The sequence below is a fragment of the Pan troglodytes genome, chromosome 10, assembly GCF_028858775.2.
Source record: "Pan troglodytes isolate AG18354 chromosome 10, NHGRI_mPanTro3-v2.0_pri, whole genome shotgun sequence".
Taxonomy (NCBI): Eukaryota; Metazoa; Chordata; class Mammalia; order Primates; family Hominidae; genus Pan; species Pan troglodytes.
Window position 1 is genome coordinate 116786976 of NC_072408.2, and position 18756 is coordinate 116805731.

The following is an 18756-nucleotide window of genomic DNA, read 5'->3' on the forward strand; positions in this document are numbered from 1 at the left end:
CTCTGTTTCCAAAAAAAAGCAGCATGTTGTTCAACTTCCAAGCACTTGGGTATTCTCCAGTTTTATTTGTATTACCTATCTGTAGCTTAATACTATTATGGTCTGAAAATATACTTTATAGAATTTTAATTCTTTTAGATTTGCTAAGGTTTGTCTTATGACCCAGGATATGGTCTATCTGGGTGTATGTTCAATACGTACTTGAAAAGAATGTGTATTCTAATGTTGTCAGGTAGAAGAGTCTGTAAACATCAACTAGATCTAGTTGGGTTTTGGTCTGGTTTAGTTCTATATCCTTACTGATTTTCTATCTACTAGTTCTATCTATTACTAAAAGATGAGTGTAGAGTCTCCAACAATAATTGTAGATTTGACCTTCTCTCCTTTTAGTTCTATCAAAGTTTGCTTCATGTATTTTGAAGGTCTGTTGCTGGATGTGTACACATTTAGAACTATTATGCCTTCTTGATGAACTGACTCATTTATGATAATATTATGTCCCTCTCTATCCGTGCTAATATTCCTTCCTCTGAAGTCTACTTTGTCTGATATTAATATAGCCACCCTAGCTTTCTTTTCCTGAGCCTTTACATGGTATATCTTTTTATACTTTTGGTTTTTATCTTATTACCTATATTGTTATATTTAAAATGGGTTTCTTGTAGACAGTATATATTAGGCCTTATGGTTGTTTATTTCTTGAGGCAGGGTCTTGCTCTGTTGCCCAGGCTGGAGAGCAGTGGCATGATCAGCACTCACTGCAGACTTGACCTCCTGAGCTCAAGTGATCCTCCCACCTCAGCCCCTCCTGAGTAGCTGAGACTATGGGCATGCACCACCATGCCTGGCTGCTTTCTATAAAATTTTTTGTAGTGAAAGGATCTTGCTCTGTTGCTCGGGCTGGTCTCAAACTCCTATGCTAAAGCAATTAGGAGAATTGCTTCAGGCTCCCTGAAGTGTTGGGATTACAGGTGTGAGCCATAGCTCCCAGCCCCTTTTGTTTTTTAATCCATTCTGAGAATCTCTGCTTTTCATTGATGTGTTTGGGTCATTGACATTTAATGTAATTATTGATATGTACGGATTTAAGTCTATAATGTTATTATTTATTTTCTATTTGGTCCTTAGTTTTTTGTTCTCCCCCTCCTCTCTTTTGAATATTTTGAATCAAAATATCTTTTGATGATTTGAGTAATTTTTAATACTCCATTTTCATTTACCTCTAGCATTTTTGATCACATATCTTTGTAGTCTTTTTTTTTTTTTTTTTTTTAGATGGAGTCTCACTCTATCACCCAGGCTGGAGTGCAGTGGCATGATCTCAGCTCACTGCAACCTCCGCCTCCCGGGTTCAAGCAATTCTCCTGCCTCAGCCTCCCAAGTAGCTAGGACTACCGGCGTGTACCACCATGCCTAGCTAATTTTTGTATTTTTAGAAGAGACAGGGTTTCACCATGTTGGCCAGGATGGTCTCAATCTCTTGACCTCATGATCTGCCCACCTCAGCCTCCCAAAGTGCTGGGATTACAGGCGTGAGCCACCGTGCCTGGCTTGTAGTCTTCTTTCAGTGGTTATGGTAGAAATTACTATACATACACACACACACAATTACACTGATATATGCTGAAAACCCTACTAGATAATTTTTTTTTTTTTTTTTTTTTTTTTTTTGAGACGCAGTCTCACTCTGTCGCCCAGGTTAGAGTGCAGTGGTGCAATCTCGGCTCACTACAAGCTCCGCCTCCCGGGTTCACGCCATCCTCCTGCCTCAGCCTCCCGAGTGCCTGGCTTGTAGTCTTCTTTCAGTGGTTATGGTAGAAATTACTATACATACATACACACACACACACACACACACACACACACACACACACACACCTTTTCACAGTCTACTTAGAAATCCTATTTTACATTTCCAGTAGAAGGTAGAAATCTTACCATTATATTTTTTACCCTATCCCCTTTTATATTATAGTTGTCAAATATATTACACTGATATATGCTGAAAACCCTACTAGATAATTTTTTTTTTTTTTTTTTTTTTTGAGACCCAGTCTCACTCTGTCGCCCAGGTTGGAGTGCAGTGGTGCAATCTCGGCTCACTACAAGCTCCGCCTCCCGGGTTCACGCCATCCTCCTGCCTCAGCCTCCCGAGTAGCTGGGACTACAGGCGCCCACCACCATGCCCGGCTAATTTTTTGTATTTGTAGTAGAGACAGGGTTTCATCGTGTTAGCCAGGATGGTTTTGATCTCCCGACCTCGTGATCTGCCCACCTCGGCCTCTCAAAGTGCTGGGATTACGGGCGTGAGCCACCGCGCCCGGCGTTTTTTTTTTTGTTTTTTTTTTTGAGATGGAGTCTCCCTGTCGCCCAGGCAGGAGTGCAGTGGCACGATCTCGGCTCACTGTAACCTTTGCCTCCTAGGTTCAAGTGGTTCTCCTGCCTCAGCCTCCTGAGTAGCTGGGTTTACAGGCATGTGCCACCATGCCCGGTTAATTTTTGTAGTTTTAGTAGAGACAGGGTTTCACCATGTTGGTCAGGCTGGTCTCAAACTCCTGACCTCAGGTGATCCGCCTGCCTCGGCCTGCCAAAGTGCTGGGATTACAGGCTTGAGCTACTGCACCTGGCTGACAATGTTATAGCTTTAAGATATGTATGACAATTTCAACTTTTTGTTTGTTTCTTGAGACAGGGTCTTACTCTGCCACATCTTTAACATTTCTGTTGTTTTTCTTTCATTCCTAAAGTTCCAAGATTCCCTCTGGCATCATTTCCCTTCCACCCAAAGAACTTTCTCTAGCATTTCTGTTAAAGTAAAGAATAATTCTTTTTTTTCCTGTTAGAATGTCCTTATTTTGCCTTCATTCCAAAGTTATTTTCATTGGATATAGAGTTCTGGGTTCACAGCTCTTTTCTTTTAGCACTTTAAAAGTATTGTTTCTACCATCACAAAGAAGATGAGAAAAAATAATAATAATAAAAAAGGAGCAGTGGCTCACGTCTGTAATCCTATCACATTGGGAGGCCCAGGTGGGTGGATTACTTGAGCTCAGGAATTCAAGACCAGCCTGGGCAACATGGTGAAACCCCATCTCTACAAAAAATACAAAAGTTATCTGGGCACAGTGGCACACACCTGTAGTCCCAGCTACTGTGGATGCTGAGGTGGGAGGATCACTTGAGCTCAAGAGGTTGAGGTTTCAGTGAGTCGAGATCACGCCACTGCACTCCAGCCTAGGCAATGGAGTGAGACCCTGTCTCAAAATAATAATAATAATAAAAGTATTATTCTGGCCGGGTGAGGTGGCTCATGCCTGCAGTCCCAGCCCTTTGGGAAGCCGAGGTGGGCGGATCACAAGGTCGGGAGTTCGAGACCAACCTGGCCAACATGGTGAAACCCCATCTCTACTAAATATGCAAAAATTAGCCGGGCATGGTGGCAGGCACGTGTAATCCCAGCTACTCAGGAGGCTGAGGCAAGAGAATCACTTGAACCTGGGAGGCGGAGGTTGCAGTGAGCCAAGATTGCACCACTGCACTCCAGCCTGGGCAACAGAGAGAGACTCCATCTCAAACAAACAAACAAAGTATTATTTCATTTCCTTCTCATCTCTATGGTTTCTGATAAGAAATCCACAATCATTCAAATCACTGTTTTTCTATGTATGTTATGTGTCACTTTTTCCTGGCTGCTTTCAAGATGTTTTCTTCAACTTCAGTTTTCAACAGTTTGATTTTGATGTGTCTCAACTGTGGATTTGAGTTTATCTTCTTTGGAATTTTCTAAGTTTCTTGAATCTGTAAGTTTATGTCTTTCACCAAATTTAGAGGTTTTTTTTTTTTTTTTTTTTTGAGACGGAGTTTCGCTCTGTTGCCCAGGTTGGAGTGCAGTGGCTCAATCTGGACTCACTGCAACCTCTACCTCCCAGGTTCAAGTGATTCTTGTGCCTCAGCTACCTGAGTAGCTGGGATTACAGGTGCGCACCAACATGCCCGGCTACTTTTTGTATCTTTAGTAGAGATGGGGTTTCACCATGTTGGCCAGGCTGGTCTCAAACTCCCAACCTCAAACGATCTGCCCGCCTCGGCCTCCCAAAGTGCTGGGATTACAGGTGTGAGCCATTGAGCCTGTCCCAAATTTAGAGGGTTTTTTTGGCCAATATTTCTTCAAATACGTTTTCTGCACACACCACTCTTTCTCTCTCTTATTGGGAATCCAACGACATAAATGTCAGACATTTTAGTATTTTCCCACAGGTCCCTGAGACTCTGTTCAGTCTTTTCTTCCTACTCTTTTTTCCTCTCTGTTGCTTAAACCAGATAATTTCTAGTGATCTGTTTTCAATTCATTGACTTTCTTTGTCATCTCTATTCTTCTATTAAGCCCATCCAGTGAGTTTTAAATTTTTAGTGTTTGTATTTTTCAGTTCTAATATTCCTATTTGATTCTCTTCTGTATCTTCTATTTCTCTGATGGGACTTTCTATATTCCTGTTTGTTTCAAGAATGTTTGCTTTTACTTCTTATAGCATGGTCTTACTAGCTGCTTTAAAATCTTTGTCTGATAACGCCAACATTTGTGTCATCTTGGGGTTGGCATCTGTTGGCTGCCTTCCCTGGCAAGTACATGAGAATTACTCAGATGTCAAGTCATTATGGATGATATCCTAGACACTGTGAATGTTTTATGGGACTCTGGGTCTTCTTTAAACTTTATGCAAAAATGTTAATATTTTTGTCTTAGCAGGCAACTGACCAGGTGAGGTTCTGCCTCCTGGGCAGATGGTGAGAGAATAGAGAGAAAAAGACAAGCAATCAGGATCCCCCCTCATCCCCTTGCTCAGAGATTTAGGAACCTGTGCTGCCACTGCTGCTGCTGCTATTGCAGCCACAGGCTTGCCTAGGGGCTGGATGGGAGAGATCAGAAAAAGGAAGGAGGAGGAGGAAAAAACCCCAGGGGAATCCCCTTCCTCTCTGTCCTGTAGAAGTCCCATTTCCTGCTCTTTAACCAGAAAAAGGCTTTTTTTTTTTTTTTGAGATGGAGTCTCATTCTGTTGCCCAGGCTGGAGTGCAGTGGCGCAATCTTGGCTCACTGCAACCTCTGCCTCCTGGGTTCAAGCAATTCTGCCTCAGCCTCCCGAGTAGCTGGGACTATAGGCGCCTGCCACCATGCCCAGCTAATTTTTTTGTATTTTTAGTAGAGACAGGGTTTCACCATGTTGGCCAGGATGATCTGGATCTCCTGACCTCGTGATCCGCCCACCTCAGCCTCCCAAAGTGCTGGGATTACAGGCGTGAGCCACCGCACCCCGCAGAAAAAGGCTTTTTTGCACTCATTATGTACCTCCAGGTTTCAGGCTGTCATTGAAGTCCTATCAGAAGTAAGACAAACAGGACACTCACCACCAGCTGATGACACTTTGAGTTCCCTAATCTACCAACCAGGATTTACTTTTCAGAGTCTTTAGCTAGCTACTCCAAGCATTTGGTCCAGGTCTGTTAGTTCTATTTTGCAGGAGGCACAGTGGGGTGTGCTTACTCCATCTCACCCAGAACTGAAACTACACCAGAGGCTCTTAACTCTATCGTACAACCAGGATGGAGAATCACTGCATACATGTATGTGAATGTTGTACATCAGGGGTTGGCCAATATTTTCTTTAAAGGGCCAAATAGTAAATATTTTAGGCTTTGTGGCCATCTGGCCTGTTGCAACGACTTAACCTATTCAACTCTGCTGTTGTTATGTGAAAGCAGCCATACACAAGGTATAAATAATTGGGCGTGGCTTTCTTGCAATAAAACTTTATTCATTTATTTTTTAGAGAGTTGGGGGTCTTGCTTTGTCACTGCACCCAGGCTGGAGTGCAGTGGCATAATCATAGCTCACTGCCACCCTGAATTCCTGGGCTCAAGTCCCAGCCTCCCAAGTACGTGGGACTACAGGCGCACACCACCATGCCTGGCTGATTTTTTAAAAAACTTTTTTGTGGAGACGGAGTCTCACCCCTCTTGCCCAGGCTACTTTCGAATTCCTAGGTGCAAGTAGTCTTTCTGCCTCGGCCTCCCAAAGTGCTAGGATTACAGACACGACCCGTTGCACCCGGCAGAAGCTTTATTTATTTATTTATTTATTTTTATTTATTTTGAGACAGAGTCTGACTCTGTCACCTAGGCTGAAGTGCAGTGGCAAGATACAAAACTTTGTTTAATAAAACAAGTAACTGGCTAGATTTGGGCTACAAACCATGGTTTGCTGACCCCTGTTCCCTATCACAAATAGCCAAGTTGGCTTTGGCAAAGTTTACTTCTGGACTTTTTTTCCATTCCTTAAGAATTTTTCAAATAACTACAAAGGTTATTGCTTTGCTCCTACATTCCTAGTCCCACCATGTTCAAGAACTGTGGTACCCATTCAATTTTGCTTTGATTATTCAATCTGATTCTTGAAATAGTCATTTCTCTAGAGCTATTAAAAATGAAAAATCTAAGGAGTTTTGTCCAACTTTATATCTTTTACGTGTAACTGACAATTCTGTAGTTATCCTTTCAAATTAAAAGCCATATGTACAGCTTTCTCAGTAATATGTTACAGCAGAGGAGGTAATAACAAATAGTGTCCCAACTTGTTTTTCTAGAACCGTCCCAACTGGAGATGTGAAACGGTCATTCTCCATCCACTCACCTGGTTTCCTGCCACAGAGATAGAAGGCTAGTCTGTCCGTTAGCTCATACTGTATTTCCACGAGGCGCTCTGCCAGCTCATGGTGCCCTCCTTGCCTACCAAGAGAAAACAAAGTACCATTTATATTGCTCACTATTCACTGACTTTAAAATGGAGTACAAAGACGTCTCCTGAGACACCTGAGCAGTTTATCACAAAAGACTTTTGAGAATCATCAACCTTCTTGTGGTAGGTAGATTTCTGAAGTCTACTTTGCATCCCACTTTTATAAACTGTTTTCACCATCTGAACTATCCCCTTTCCTTTATTAAGGCACAAAATAGAATATTTAATAAGAAATTCAAAGACTTATGAAAGGGAAGGATACAGAATGACTTAATTTAATGAGGTAAAAAAATGAAATTAATCAATGGTTTACGGTAGAAGTTCTCAAAAATTAACTAGCGCATTTCTAGAAATATACCATGTGCAGGCCCCACCCTTGGAAATGCTGAATCAATGGGGACAGGATGGGGCCAGGGGCCAATATGTTGAAGAAGGTCCTTCCCCTAGGTGATGCTGATGCAGCCAGTCTGACTCTGGATAAGAGTCTAGTAACCACTTCAAAGGCTTCAAATCAGTGAGAGACACGCCAACCTAACGCACAGCTCACGCCTGCAGCTACTTCTGCCTCCTTATCTTCAATTTGCACAACAGAAAATATTAAGTTTACCTTTCAACATCCATGAAATAAATACTTACGCTGCTTAGAATCCTTTCAGCAACAAGGATACAAATTATACTGAGATTATTATATGCAAGGTACAAGTGCGAAAATTCCAAGGTAAGTGATAATAAGTATCATTTACCCAGGGCTCTCGTCCAAGATCAAGTATATTTTGTGGTTTTTGTCCTTAAAAGTAATGGTAAAAACTGCAATTACTTTTGCACCAACCTGATAGTTTCAGCCAGCTTCTCTCCCCACCATTCAAGGCACTCACAACACCCTCCAACCTACCACACAGCTTTGATTTGTGAGAGGCACATCTTATTTTCATTTTTTAGTATCTGTGAAATCAGGAAATATCCTACAATTGATGATACACCATAATTTAATTGGCTGAGCTCTTTTCTTTTTTAGTGCTCTGTGAAATAATGAAGCACCGTGCAATACTGTATTCCTGCTGTTATTCCCAGACCCACTCTGTTCTTTCCAGTCAGGTCTCCTGCTGTGCTGAACACACTTTGTCCCTCCCTGCCTCCTGATCTTGACTCCTGCCTTTCCTCTTACCTGGAATGCTTCAGCTCTCCCTTCACACATTCAAATCCAACCCATTCTTCAAGACCAGCTGAAGAAATTTCTTAAATGATTTGGACCACAATGAAGAAACCCTATATATGCTTTTTAAGACCAATTATCTATTTTGGCAATGAATCCCATATGGTCTTGCCTCCTTGAACTCTTTCAGGCATTTATGAATCATCTTTTCCAAGAGAGTAAATTCTGGGAAGGCAGAGTTTTGTTATTCGCCCATTTTATCCTCTGTGGAGCAGAGTATTGTGCTTCACAGTTAATAAAAGTACTTTGGAAAAAGAAGGAAAGATGACTGATCTTTGGCCATTTAAATGATATTCAAGACTAACCTATAGATTTATTTTTCAAGGACTTTATTAATAAAGAAAAATTTAAAGAATTTTACAGTGAGCACTTTTTTTTTTTTTTTTTTTTTTTTTTTTTGAGACAGAGTCTTGCCCTGTTACCCAGATTGGAGTGCAGTGGCATGGTCTCGGCTCACAGCAACCTCTGCCTCCCAGGTTCAAGTGATTCTCCTGCCTCAGCCTCCCGGGTAGCGGGATTACAGGTGCCTGCCACCATGCCCAGCCAATTTTTTTTTTTTGTATTTTTAGTAGAGACAGGGTTTCAGCATGCTGGCCAGGCTGATCTTGAACTTCTGGCCTCAAGTAACCCACCCGCCTTGGACCCTCAAAGTGCTGGGATTACAGGTGTGAACCACCATGCCTGGCCTAGAGTGAGCACTTAGATGTCTACTACCCAAACCTTCCAATTAACTTTTTACTATACTTGTTTAATCACATATCTATGTATATATTTGCTTTTAAGTTCAAGCAATAACTAAGAGTATTAAAAAACAGAAGAGTACATTCTGTAATTCTTGATACTTGATTTGGAATCTGACTACAGCTCAAACATCACTGTGTTATAAAGGATCAAGTAAAAGACTGGAAGCTTAGCACACTGGTTCATGATTCTAGCCTTCCTCAACTTTGCCAGGCTGAGCTTATATGCATTTGAAATGTCTTCATCTGTAAAATAAAATAACGTACATCTTTAAAGGGGTTCAATATCAACATATACAACTTAGCTACTTAACAAGGAATCACACCCAACAAAAAAATCCCAGAGAGAAGTAGCGAGAATCTAGGTCTCTTACCTTGCATAATCAACGGGAGTTTTCCCACTAGAATCCTGTGTGCCTGGGTCTGCTCCATATACTGCCAATAATTCAGCCTGTAAAATCTGCCCTGCTTTGGAGGCAACATGGAGTGGGGTGTTTCCTTTTTCCTAAGAATCATTAATAAAAAGTAAGCAAAAGAGCACATTAAATAAAGGCTACATGAACACAACTCACTTAGTTTCAATATCTGAAGCAATTCATGTTTTCTTACAGGATGAAAGAAGTTGGCTTGTGCTCCTAAAGATAACAGTCTCAAACAGGTTTCAAGATTCCCTGTTCTCACGCTCGAATGGAGTTGCTGAAAAACGCAGAAACAAAAAAGGAATCGTGGTTAGATGTGTAAAGAATGATGTCCTAGGGCAGCTGATAGACCATTTTAATATATGTTACATCAGTAACGCATAATCTTTATTTGTCTCGGTAAAGTGCATGGACCAGTCTCTCCTTTGCCAGTCACAACTGTCCCTGGGCTGTAAGGTGGGGTGAGGCCACTTTACTGATAAGGAAACTAGGGCTGTGAAGGCTGACTTGCCCAAATGCATGACTTATCTAAGAAGTGGCACAACCAGAACCTGAGTGAGAGGCAGGACTGTGTGAAGAGGTGACTATGCGTGGCTCTGACATATGACAGACCTGAATTTCAAACTATACCCACTTCAAGCTGTGTGGCCTGGAGAAAGGGCTTTAAGCAATCTGAACCTCACTTTCCTCATCTCAAAAATGTCAACAATGGCCAGATGCAGTGGCTCATGCCTGTAATCCCAGCACTTTGGGGGGTTGAGGTGGGAGGATCACTTGAGCCCAGGGGTTTGAGACCAGCCTGGGCCACATAGCAAGACTCTGGCTCTACAAAAAATACAAAAATTAGTTGGGTGTGGTGGCATGCGCACCTGTAGTCCCAGCTACTAAGGAGGCTGAGGTGGGAAGATCACCTGAGCCTGGGCAGTGGAGGCTGCAGTGAGCTGTGATCATGCCACTGCACTCCAGCCTTGGTGACAGAGCGAGACCCTGTCTCAAAAAAAAAAAAAAAAAATTAAAAAAAGGTGGCATTTTTCTTTTTAGAAAGGGTCTCGCTTGCTCTGTCATCCAGGCTGGAGTGCAGTGGAGTGATCATGGCTCACTGCAGCCTCAGTATCCTGGGCTCAAGCAATCCTTCCACCTCAGCCTCCCAAACAGCTGGGACTACAGGCGCCGGCCACCATGCCCTGCTAACTTTTTATTTTTCAATACAGATGAGGTCTCACTATGTTGCCCAGGCTGGTCTCGAACTTACGAGCTGAAGTGATCCTCCTACCTTGGCCTCCCAAAGTGTTGGGATTACAGGCATGAGCTACCGTGCCTGGCCCTATTCACAGGGTTATTATAAGGATTTAGTGATATAATAAAGTGCTCAAAGAATACAAATGCTATAATAACAGTTATTATTATTAGTTGTTACTGTAATTAGGGCTTTAGGACTTCAAATTCTACACTGTGTAAGCTACATGATCCTGCCTTATACAATACCCTCTCTACCACATTATTCTTGGCCTGTATAATATGCTTTAATAAAGTCTTTCAGGGTAGGAAAAGGCCCGTGATATACCGAATTCTGTACTACTGCAGAAAAGCTCTTATACAGTCAGAAGATGAGCTGCCTTCCTTCAAATCTAACCTAGAATTGTCCAAGATGCAGTAACCCTTATCACAGGAATGAAGAAATCTACTCTAACATCTATTTCTAAGTCTTGTTTAATTTTTTAAATAGTTTTTTTGTTTTTTAAACACAGGGTCTCGTTATGTTGCCCAGGCAGGACTGAACTCCTTGGTTCAAGCAACCCTTCCACCTCAGCCTCCCAAGTAGCTAGTATTACAGGCATGTGCCACTGTGCCTAATTTTTTAAAACTTTGGCAAGGAAAAAAAAAAAAAAAAAACCCAACACATACCAAGTCTTATTAATCAATGGAAGTAGCTAGTATATGCATTTCTATGCAAAATTTCAAATTCTGAATTCTTCAGCCAGATTCTGCTGGGGATTAAAAAAGGGGGGGAAAAAAAGGCCAGATGTGGTGGCTCACACCTGTAATCCCAGCACTTTGGGAGGCCAAGGCAGGCAGACTGCTTAAGCCCAAGAATTTGAGACCAGTATGGACAACATGGTGAAACCCCATCTCTCCAAAAAGTCAAAAACTGGCCAGGCGCAGTGGCTCATGCCTGTAATCCCAGTACTTTGGGAGGCCGAGGCAGGCAGATCACTTGAGGTCAGGAGTTCAAGACCAGCCTGGCCAACATGGTGAAACCCTGTTTCTACTAAAAATACAAAAAAAATTAGCCGGGCATGGTGGTGGGCACCTGTAATCCAAGCTACTCAGGAGGCTGAGGCGGGTGAATCGCTTAAACCCAGGAAGTGGAAGTTGCAGTGAGCCGAGATCGTGCCACTGCACTCCAGCCTGGGTAACAGAGACTCTATCTAAAAAAAACAAAAACAAAACACACACACACACACACACACACACACACTAGCCAGGCTTGGTGGCACATGCCTGTGATCTCAGCCACTTGAGAGGCTGAGGTGGGAGAATCATTTGAGACTAGGGAGGTTGAGGGTGCAGTCAGCCATGATTGTGCCACCACACTCCAGCCTGGGCAACAGAGTGAGACTCTGTCGTTTAGGCTGGAGTGCCGTGGCATGATCTCAGCTCACTGCAACCTTCGTCTCCCCAGTTCAAGAGATTCACAGCTGAATTCTACCAGACATACAAAGAACATCCTACTAAAATTATTCCAAACAATCAAAGAGGAGAGGCTCCTCCCTAACTCATTCTGTGAAGCCAACATCAGCCTGATACCAAAATCTGGCAAAGACACAACAAAAAAGGAAAACTTCAGGCCAAAATCCATGATGAACACAGATTTTTTAAAAAACTCTTAACAAAATATTAGCAAACCAAATCCAGTAGCACATCAAAAGTTAATCCACCATGGCTGGGCACAGTGGCTCAGGCCTGTAGTCCCAGCACTTTGGGAAGCTGAAACAGGCGGATCACGAGGTTAGGAGTTCGAGACCAGCCTGGCCAACGTGGTGAAACCCCGTCTCTACTAAAGATACAAAAAACGGCCAGGCGTGGTGGCTTACGCCTGTAATCCCAGCACTTTGGGAGGCCGAGGTGGACGGATCACAAGGTCAGGAAATCGGGACCATCCTGGTTAACACAGTAAAACCTCGTCTCTACTAAAAATACAAAAAAATTAGCTGGGTGTGGTGGCGGACGCCTGTAGTCCCAGCTACTCAGGAGGCTGAGGCAGGAAAATGGCATGAACCCGGGAGGCGGAGCTTGCAGTGAGCCAAGATTGCGCCACTGCACTCCAGCCTGGGCCACAGAGCAAGACTCCGTCTCAAAACCAAACAAACAAACAAACAAAAAAAACCCCAAAAGATTAGCTGGGCCTGGTGGCACGTGCCTGTAATCCCAGCTACTTGGGAGGCTGAGGCAGGAGAATCACTTGAACCTGGGAGGTGGAGGTTGCAGTGAGCCGAGATCATGCCATTGCACTACAGCCTGGACTACAGAGCGAGACTCTGTCTCAAAAAAATAAAAAATAAAAAATAAAAATAAAAATAAAAAAATTAACCCATCATGATCAAGTAGGCTTTTTTGCTGAGATTCAAGGCTGGCTCAACATACACAAATCAATAAATGTAATTTGCCACATAAATAGAAGTAAAAGCAGGCCAGGCGCGGTGGCTCCTGCCTGTAATCCCAGTACTTTGGGAGGCCGAGGCGGGAGGATCACGAGGTCAGGAGATCGAGACCATCCTGGCTAACATGGTGAAACCCTGTCTCTACTAAAAATACAAAAAAAATTAGCCGGGTGTGGTGGTGGGCACCTGTAGTCCCAGCTACTTGGGAGGCTGAGGCAGGAGAATGGCATGAACCCGGGAGGCAGAACTTGCAGTGAGCTGAGATCGCACCACTGCACTCCAGCTTGGGCGACTGAGCAAGACTCTATCTCAAAAATAAATAAAAATAAATAAATAAATAAATAAATAAATAGAAGCAAAAGCAAAAACCACATGATCATCTCAATAGATGCAGAAAATGTTTTCTTTTTTTGAGACAGGGTCTTGCTCTGTCATCCAAGCTGGAGTGCCATGGTGTAATCTCAGCTCACTGCAACCTCCGCCTCCTGGGCTCAAGTCATCCTCCCACCTCAGCCTCCCAGGTAGCTGGGACTACAGGCACGGCCACCATACCTGGCTAAAATTGTTATATTCTTTGTAGAGACGGGGTTTCGCCATGTTGCCCAGGCTGGTCTTGAACTTCTGAGCTCAAGTGATCTGCCAGTCTCAGTCTCCCAAAGTGCTGGGATTACAGGCATGAGCCATCGCACCCGGCCAAAAAGTAATAAAAAAAGTTCTGAATAAGTAAGTCCTCATGCTCTGTGTGAGCAAGCATTTATCCAAGGCAGAGCTTTGAAAATATGCACATTTCTTACAGCATCTCTCAAAAACATGCGAAGGCCCACATAAAGAAAACCACCTCACTTGTTTTACAAGTATCATAAACCATTCTGTGTACTATAGCTTTGAGTCACACATTGCTTTCTGAAGATCATACTTACTGTTCAACCTGGAAACCTGAAGAAGTCCCCTTCCTTTAGTACTTTTTCTAGTCCTTATTAAAAAGAAACAATTGTCCTATAAACTTTCTAGTCCCTTCTAGAAACAACTCTGAGATGGTTCCTATTTCAAAGTTAAACAAACAAAAAACTTATCAAAATATAATTTAAAAGCCATATTGGAAAAACACAAATAGCCTCCCAGAGACTTACTTTTCCTCTTTGCCCTGAACCTCCACTATATGAATGGCTGCCATTTGAATTCAGATTAAAGACGAAACCGACTGACAAAAAAGCTATTAATTAATTAATGTGCAGAAATGAGTTTTTGTTTTTCTTTCTTTAAAAACTTTTTTCAGCCTGGGCAACACAGCAAGAACCCGTCTCTACAAAAAATAAAAAATATTAGCTGGGTATGGTAATGTGCCTGTAGTTCCAGCTACTTGGGAGGCTGAGGTGAAAGGATTGCTAGAGCCTGGATGGTCAAGGCTGCAGTGAACCGTGATTGCACCACTGCACTCCAGCCTGGGCAACAGAGCAAGACCCTGTCTCAAAAAAAACAAACGAAAAACAAAAAAACCCTGGCCGGGTGCAGTGGCTCACGTTTGCAATCCCAACACTAGGAGGCCGAGGCAGACGGATCACCTGAGCTCAGGAGTTCGAAACCAGCCTGGCCAACATGGCGAAACTCCGTCTCTACTAAAAATACAAAAATTAGCTGGGCATGGTGGCATGCGCCTGTAATCCCAGCTACCTAGGAGGCTGAGGCAGGAGAATTGCTGGAACCCGAGAGGCAGAGGCTGCAGGGAGCCAAGATCGCGCCACCGTACTCCCGCCTGGGTGACAGAGACTCTGTCTCAAAAAAAAAAAAAAAAAGCCCACAACCAGACTTTTTTTTTATTTTTTCAAATAAAACAATATGCTGTCTCAGCCCGCTCTTTTAGGGATTTTAAAAGGTGTGACCCACCTTGCTAAGATCTTTGGCAGTCACACTATCGTCATCCCGGCAGGGCAAGCGATGGACGAACGCTAACATCTGATACTTGGCTCTGATGAATTCCGCTTTATTGGGACTGGTTCAAAAACAAAAAAGAAAACAGTTCACTCGTTCAGATACAACAATCCCCATTCTTTGTACTGTAAAAAGAAGAGGAAGTGACCCACATCCCCCACTTGAGAATAAAATGAACAATGCTCAAGTAAGTTTCAGCAAGGTTTAAGACCTGCAGTTTGAAAACATACATTAGTTATTATAATGGCTGGGACTCCAGAGTACCTGCTTTTTATAGTAGCCTTCTTCTCTGTGTAATTGTCTGAACTGATTTAGCAACTTTGGGAGAAAGCAGCATTTAGTCCCATCTTATAAGTGAGGCAACAGGCAGACGGGTGCCCAGACCTAGATTTCTGGTCTGATCGCCTCTTATTTGAGTATAAGTTTAAATCTGATTACATTTACAGACTCCAAGCCATGGTTTCCAACTGAGGAAGCCACTTACTCCTGCTGGGTGGCCATGCTAAACAGATGGTCCTGCCCCACCCCATTCTGCATTTCTAATAGCAAAGAACCTGATGCACAACTAGGGTAACCCCCTCCTCTGCTGCCCTTGTGGAGACTGACCAAAAATAGCTGCACTCCTTTCAGTGGGCCCCATTTGTTATGAAGAAATAAAAGTATTTATAAACATTCCACTCACTGTACTTTATCCTGTGGATTAGCTTTACGTCTTCCACTCATAATAGACGCAGGGTCCAGCAAAGAATGCTCCCATATAGAGTTAGCACCATTATTATACAAGGTCTCAACCATCTAAAACCAAGCAGGATGACATAAGACTTTAATTTCTTTTCACAAATATTCAATGGGGATCAGTGACTGAACAGAGTAAACAAAGTCCTGTTATAAACACTCATTTGTTAGGAATATCATTCATATCATTGTTTTCTGATTTGAGAATGAAAAAGATGATCAATCTATATGCAGGATTCAGCTTTGACTAGTAGGATAGTTAAATACCTAAAGTGTGACTGAACTGTTCTTATTCTGTATGAAAGAAAAGAAAGTACTCTGACACCTTAGAGCAGGGTTTCCCAAACCTAATTAAACACTATTTTCAACATTCTTAACGACCCATGTACTGTCTATATTATTCACTTAATATTTGTCTTTAAAGCCACTTACTTTTAAAAACAACTACAGTTTGATGTGCTAGTTATAGCTTTCCCATACACAGTAAAATAATGTAACCATTAAAAAAAACATGTATTACCTACATCTGTCTTGAATACCACTGGTGGTTCCACATTTGGGGAATTGTTGCTTTAGGGTCAACCCTGGCATTCTAAACAACTCATCTCTGGACTTTACTGAGATTCTGTACTACAATCTGGCTTTGCAAACACAGACAGACCTAAGAGCAGTAAACAGCCCCTTTCACATGAGCGTGAGCGGTTAGAAACTTCTAAGCAAAAGTTAGTAATAAATCATATCTCCAAATTTCATTTCAAGGCATGACTCCTAAAACAGCCCCATCTGTTTTTTACAGCAGTGTAGTTATTTTCACATCAGAGATACAAACCCACTTGTTTTGGCTCCTTGGTTCACACAGGCAAGTTTAAGATTCAGTGCAGCTGTCACAGATTCAGTGAAATGCATAATCAAGACAAATGAAGGCAAAACACACACTTAACCTTGAGTTCCAAGAGAACTTGAAGAATGTGTACCCCAAGATAGAAGTAAAGGTGACATGACATTGGACTCCAAATAAAACAAAGAACTCATTTAACAGGGTATTCTACATGCAATCAAAACATATTAATTTAATTTGGTCTCTCTGACTAGTAACAAGAGCTTTAAGAAAACTTAAAATGTTTCAGAAGTTTCTGAGGAATCCCAGCCCATGCTGCTATCAAAGCAGAAAAACATGTTCTAAAAATATTAGCAGGTACTCAGGAATAAGTACATTAAAGAAAAGATTCTCAGGCAGTAGCCTTCAGAAACATTCATTATCATGCATAGAAAAGATGGACTACTGGCCGGGCGCGGTGGCTCACGCCTGCAATCCCAGCACTTTGAGAGGTTGAGGTGTGGATCACGTGAGTTCAGGAGTTTGAGACCAGCCTGGCCAACATGGTGAAACCCCTTCTCTACTAAAAATACAAAAATTAGCCGGGCATGATGGCGGGTGCCTGTAATCCCAGCTACTCGGGAGGCTGAGGCAGGAGAATCGCTTGAACCCGGGAGGCGGAGGTTGCAGTGAGCTGAGATCACGCCACTGCACTCCAGCCTGGATGACAGAGTGAGAGTCCGTCTCAAAAAAAAAAACAAAAACATTTCCGATGACAGTCTAGAAAGTCAACAGAGCAACAGTACCAAGATATTTTAATGACTAATCATCTATCTACCTATAATTGAGCTTTTTGAACAAGATTTATGTCATGTAGGAAGAAAAGTCTTTACTGAATTCAATACAGATAATATTTATAAATAGCATTGATGGGCATGCCATCTCTATTCAATTATGAAACAGTTTTGTCTTATGGAAGAAGTACACCAGGAGAAATTTTAGTTATTAACATGATGAGCCCTAAAATGTAAATTACCAACTGTCAGGAGAATTCTTATCCTTTACCTGAAGCAGTGTTGGAGGCCACGGTGTGTGTTTCAGATGCCTCACTTGGGAGATATGGCGCCCTAGACTCCGATGGACACTGCAGCACTCATCACATAAAAACGTTCCCCTATTTACTGATGCCCAGGAAGGATCTGGAAAGAGAGTGAAATCTCAGTGGCAGGGATACCAGCAGGTTGCTATACCGCCAGATGGCAAAAGATGACTGAGGTATGGTTTGTCAGAAAAAGGAGACATTTTTGTTTCAGTATGCTCATCAATGCATCAGGCTGGTCATCTTGTCGGATGGTATGACCTACCTTGGCTGATTAGGTACAATGTTAATTGAGACTAAAAACACCAGTGGGAGCCTTGGGTAAACAGTTATCTTCTTCCTGGTTCAGGGCCACAGTTTGTAGCCCTAATGTGGATCTACCATTTCAGATGCATGCTTTTTCATTCAAGCTAAGAAAGCAAATTGAGAGGGTACAGATGAATGATTTTGGATCCATCTCCATAAAAATCAAGATAATACTTTTTTTTTTTTTTTTTTTTTTGAGATGGAGTCTCACTCTGTCACCCAGGCTGGAGTACAGAGGCACAATCTTGGCTCACTGCAACCTCTATCTCCCAGATTCAAGCAATTCTCCTGCTTCAGCCTCCCGAGTAGCTGGGATTACAGGCATGCACCACCATGCCCGGCTAATTTTTGTATTTTTAGCTGAGACGGGGATTCATCATGTTGGTCAGGTTGGTCTCAAACTCCTGACCTCAGGTGATCCACCCACCTTGGCCTCCCAAAGTGCTGAGATTACAGGCGTGAGCCACTGTGCCCGGCCAAGATAATATAATTTTGACAGTGAATTATGCAGATAGCATTTTCTGCAGTAAATGTTGTAAAGACTGCTGTCCTAATTCACTGCTATGAATCAACATGTCAATATGCTTAGCAGAAAGCTGCGAGTTACAGAATCATAAAATCACTCAGCTGCTATGGTTCTGAGGACAGGGAAACCTGGCCTCTTCCATTAGGAAATGTTCTATGATGTCCATGAATTGGTTTTTTTGTTTGTTTGTTTGTTTTGAGACAGAGTCTCACTCTGTCCCCTAGGATGGAGTGCAGTGGCGCAATCTCGGCTCACTGCAACTTCTGCCTCCAGGGTTCAAGCGATTCTCCTGCCTCAGCCTCCCGAGTAGCTGGAATTACATGTGTGTGCCACCAGCTCGGCTAATTTTTGTTATTTTTAGTACAGACGAGGTTTCACCATGTTGGCCAGACTGGTCTCAAACTCCTGACCTCAGGTGATCCACTCACCTCGACCTCCTAAAGTGCTGGGATTACAGGCTTGAGCCACTGTGCCCAGCCAATTAATTGTTTTACATAAACTACCAAGTCCAATCCTGCAA

At 42.6% G+C, this 18756-nt stretch overlaps 1 protein-coding gene across 31 annotated transcripts in view; it reads right to left on the reverse strand.

Moving 5' to 3' along the window:
- The window catches only part of GIT2 (GIT ArfGAP 2), a 66860-nt gene that overhangs the window by 44703 nt on the left and 3401 nt on the right, over positions 1-18756 (reverse strand). For all 31 annotated transcript variants that reach the window (XR_010147757.1, XR_008538363.2, XR_010147758.1 and 28 more), the window contains exons 2-7: positions 17371-17504; positions 15436-15548; positions 14709-14814; positions 9353-9439; positions 9118-9248; positions 6686-6780 (exon numbers count right to left, since the gene is read on the reverse strand). Coding sequence is in view for 24 of the 31 variants with exons in the window: in XM_054663514.2 (XP_054519489.1) it covers positions 6686-6780; positions 9118-9248; positions 9353-9439; positions 14709-14814; positions 15436-15548; positions 17371-17504 (666 nt within the window). In the remaining 7 variants the exon portion in view is untranslated. The remainder of the gene's footprint in view (positions 1-6685; positions 6781-9117; positions 9249-9352; positions 9440-14708; positions 14815-15435; positions 15549-17370; positions 17505-18756) is intronic.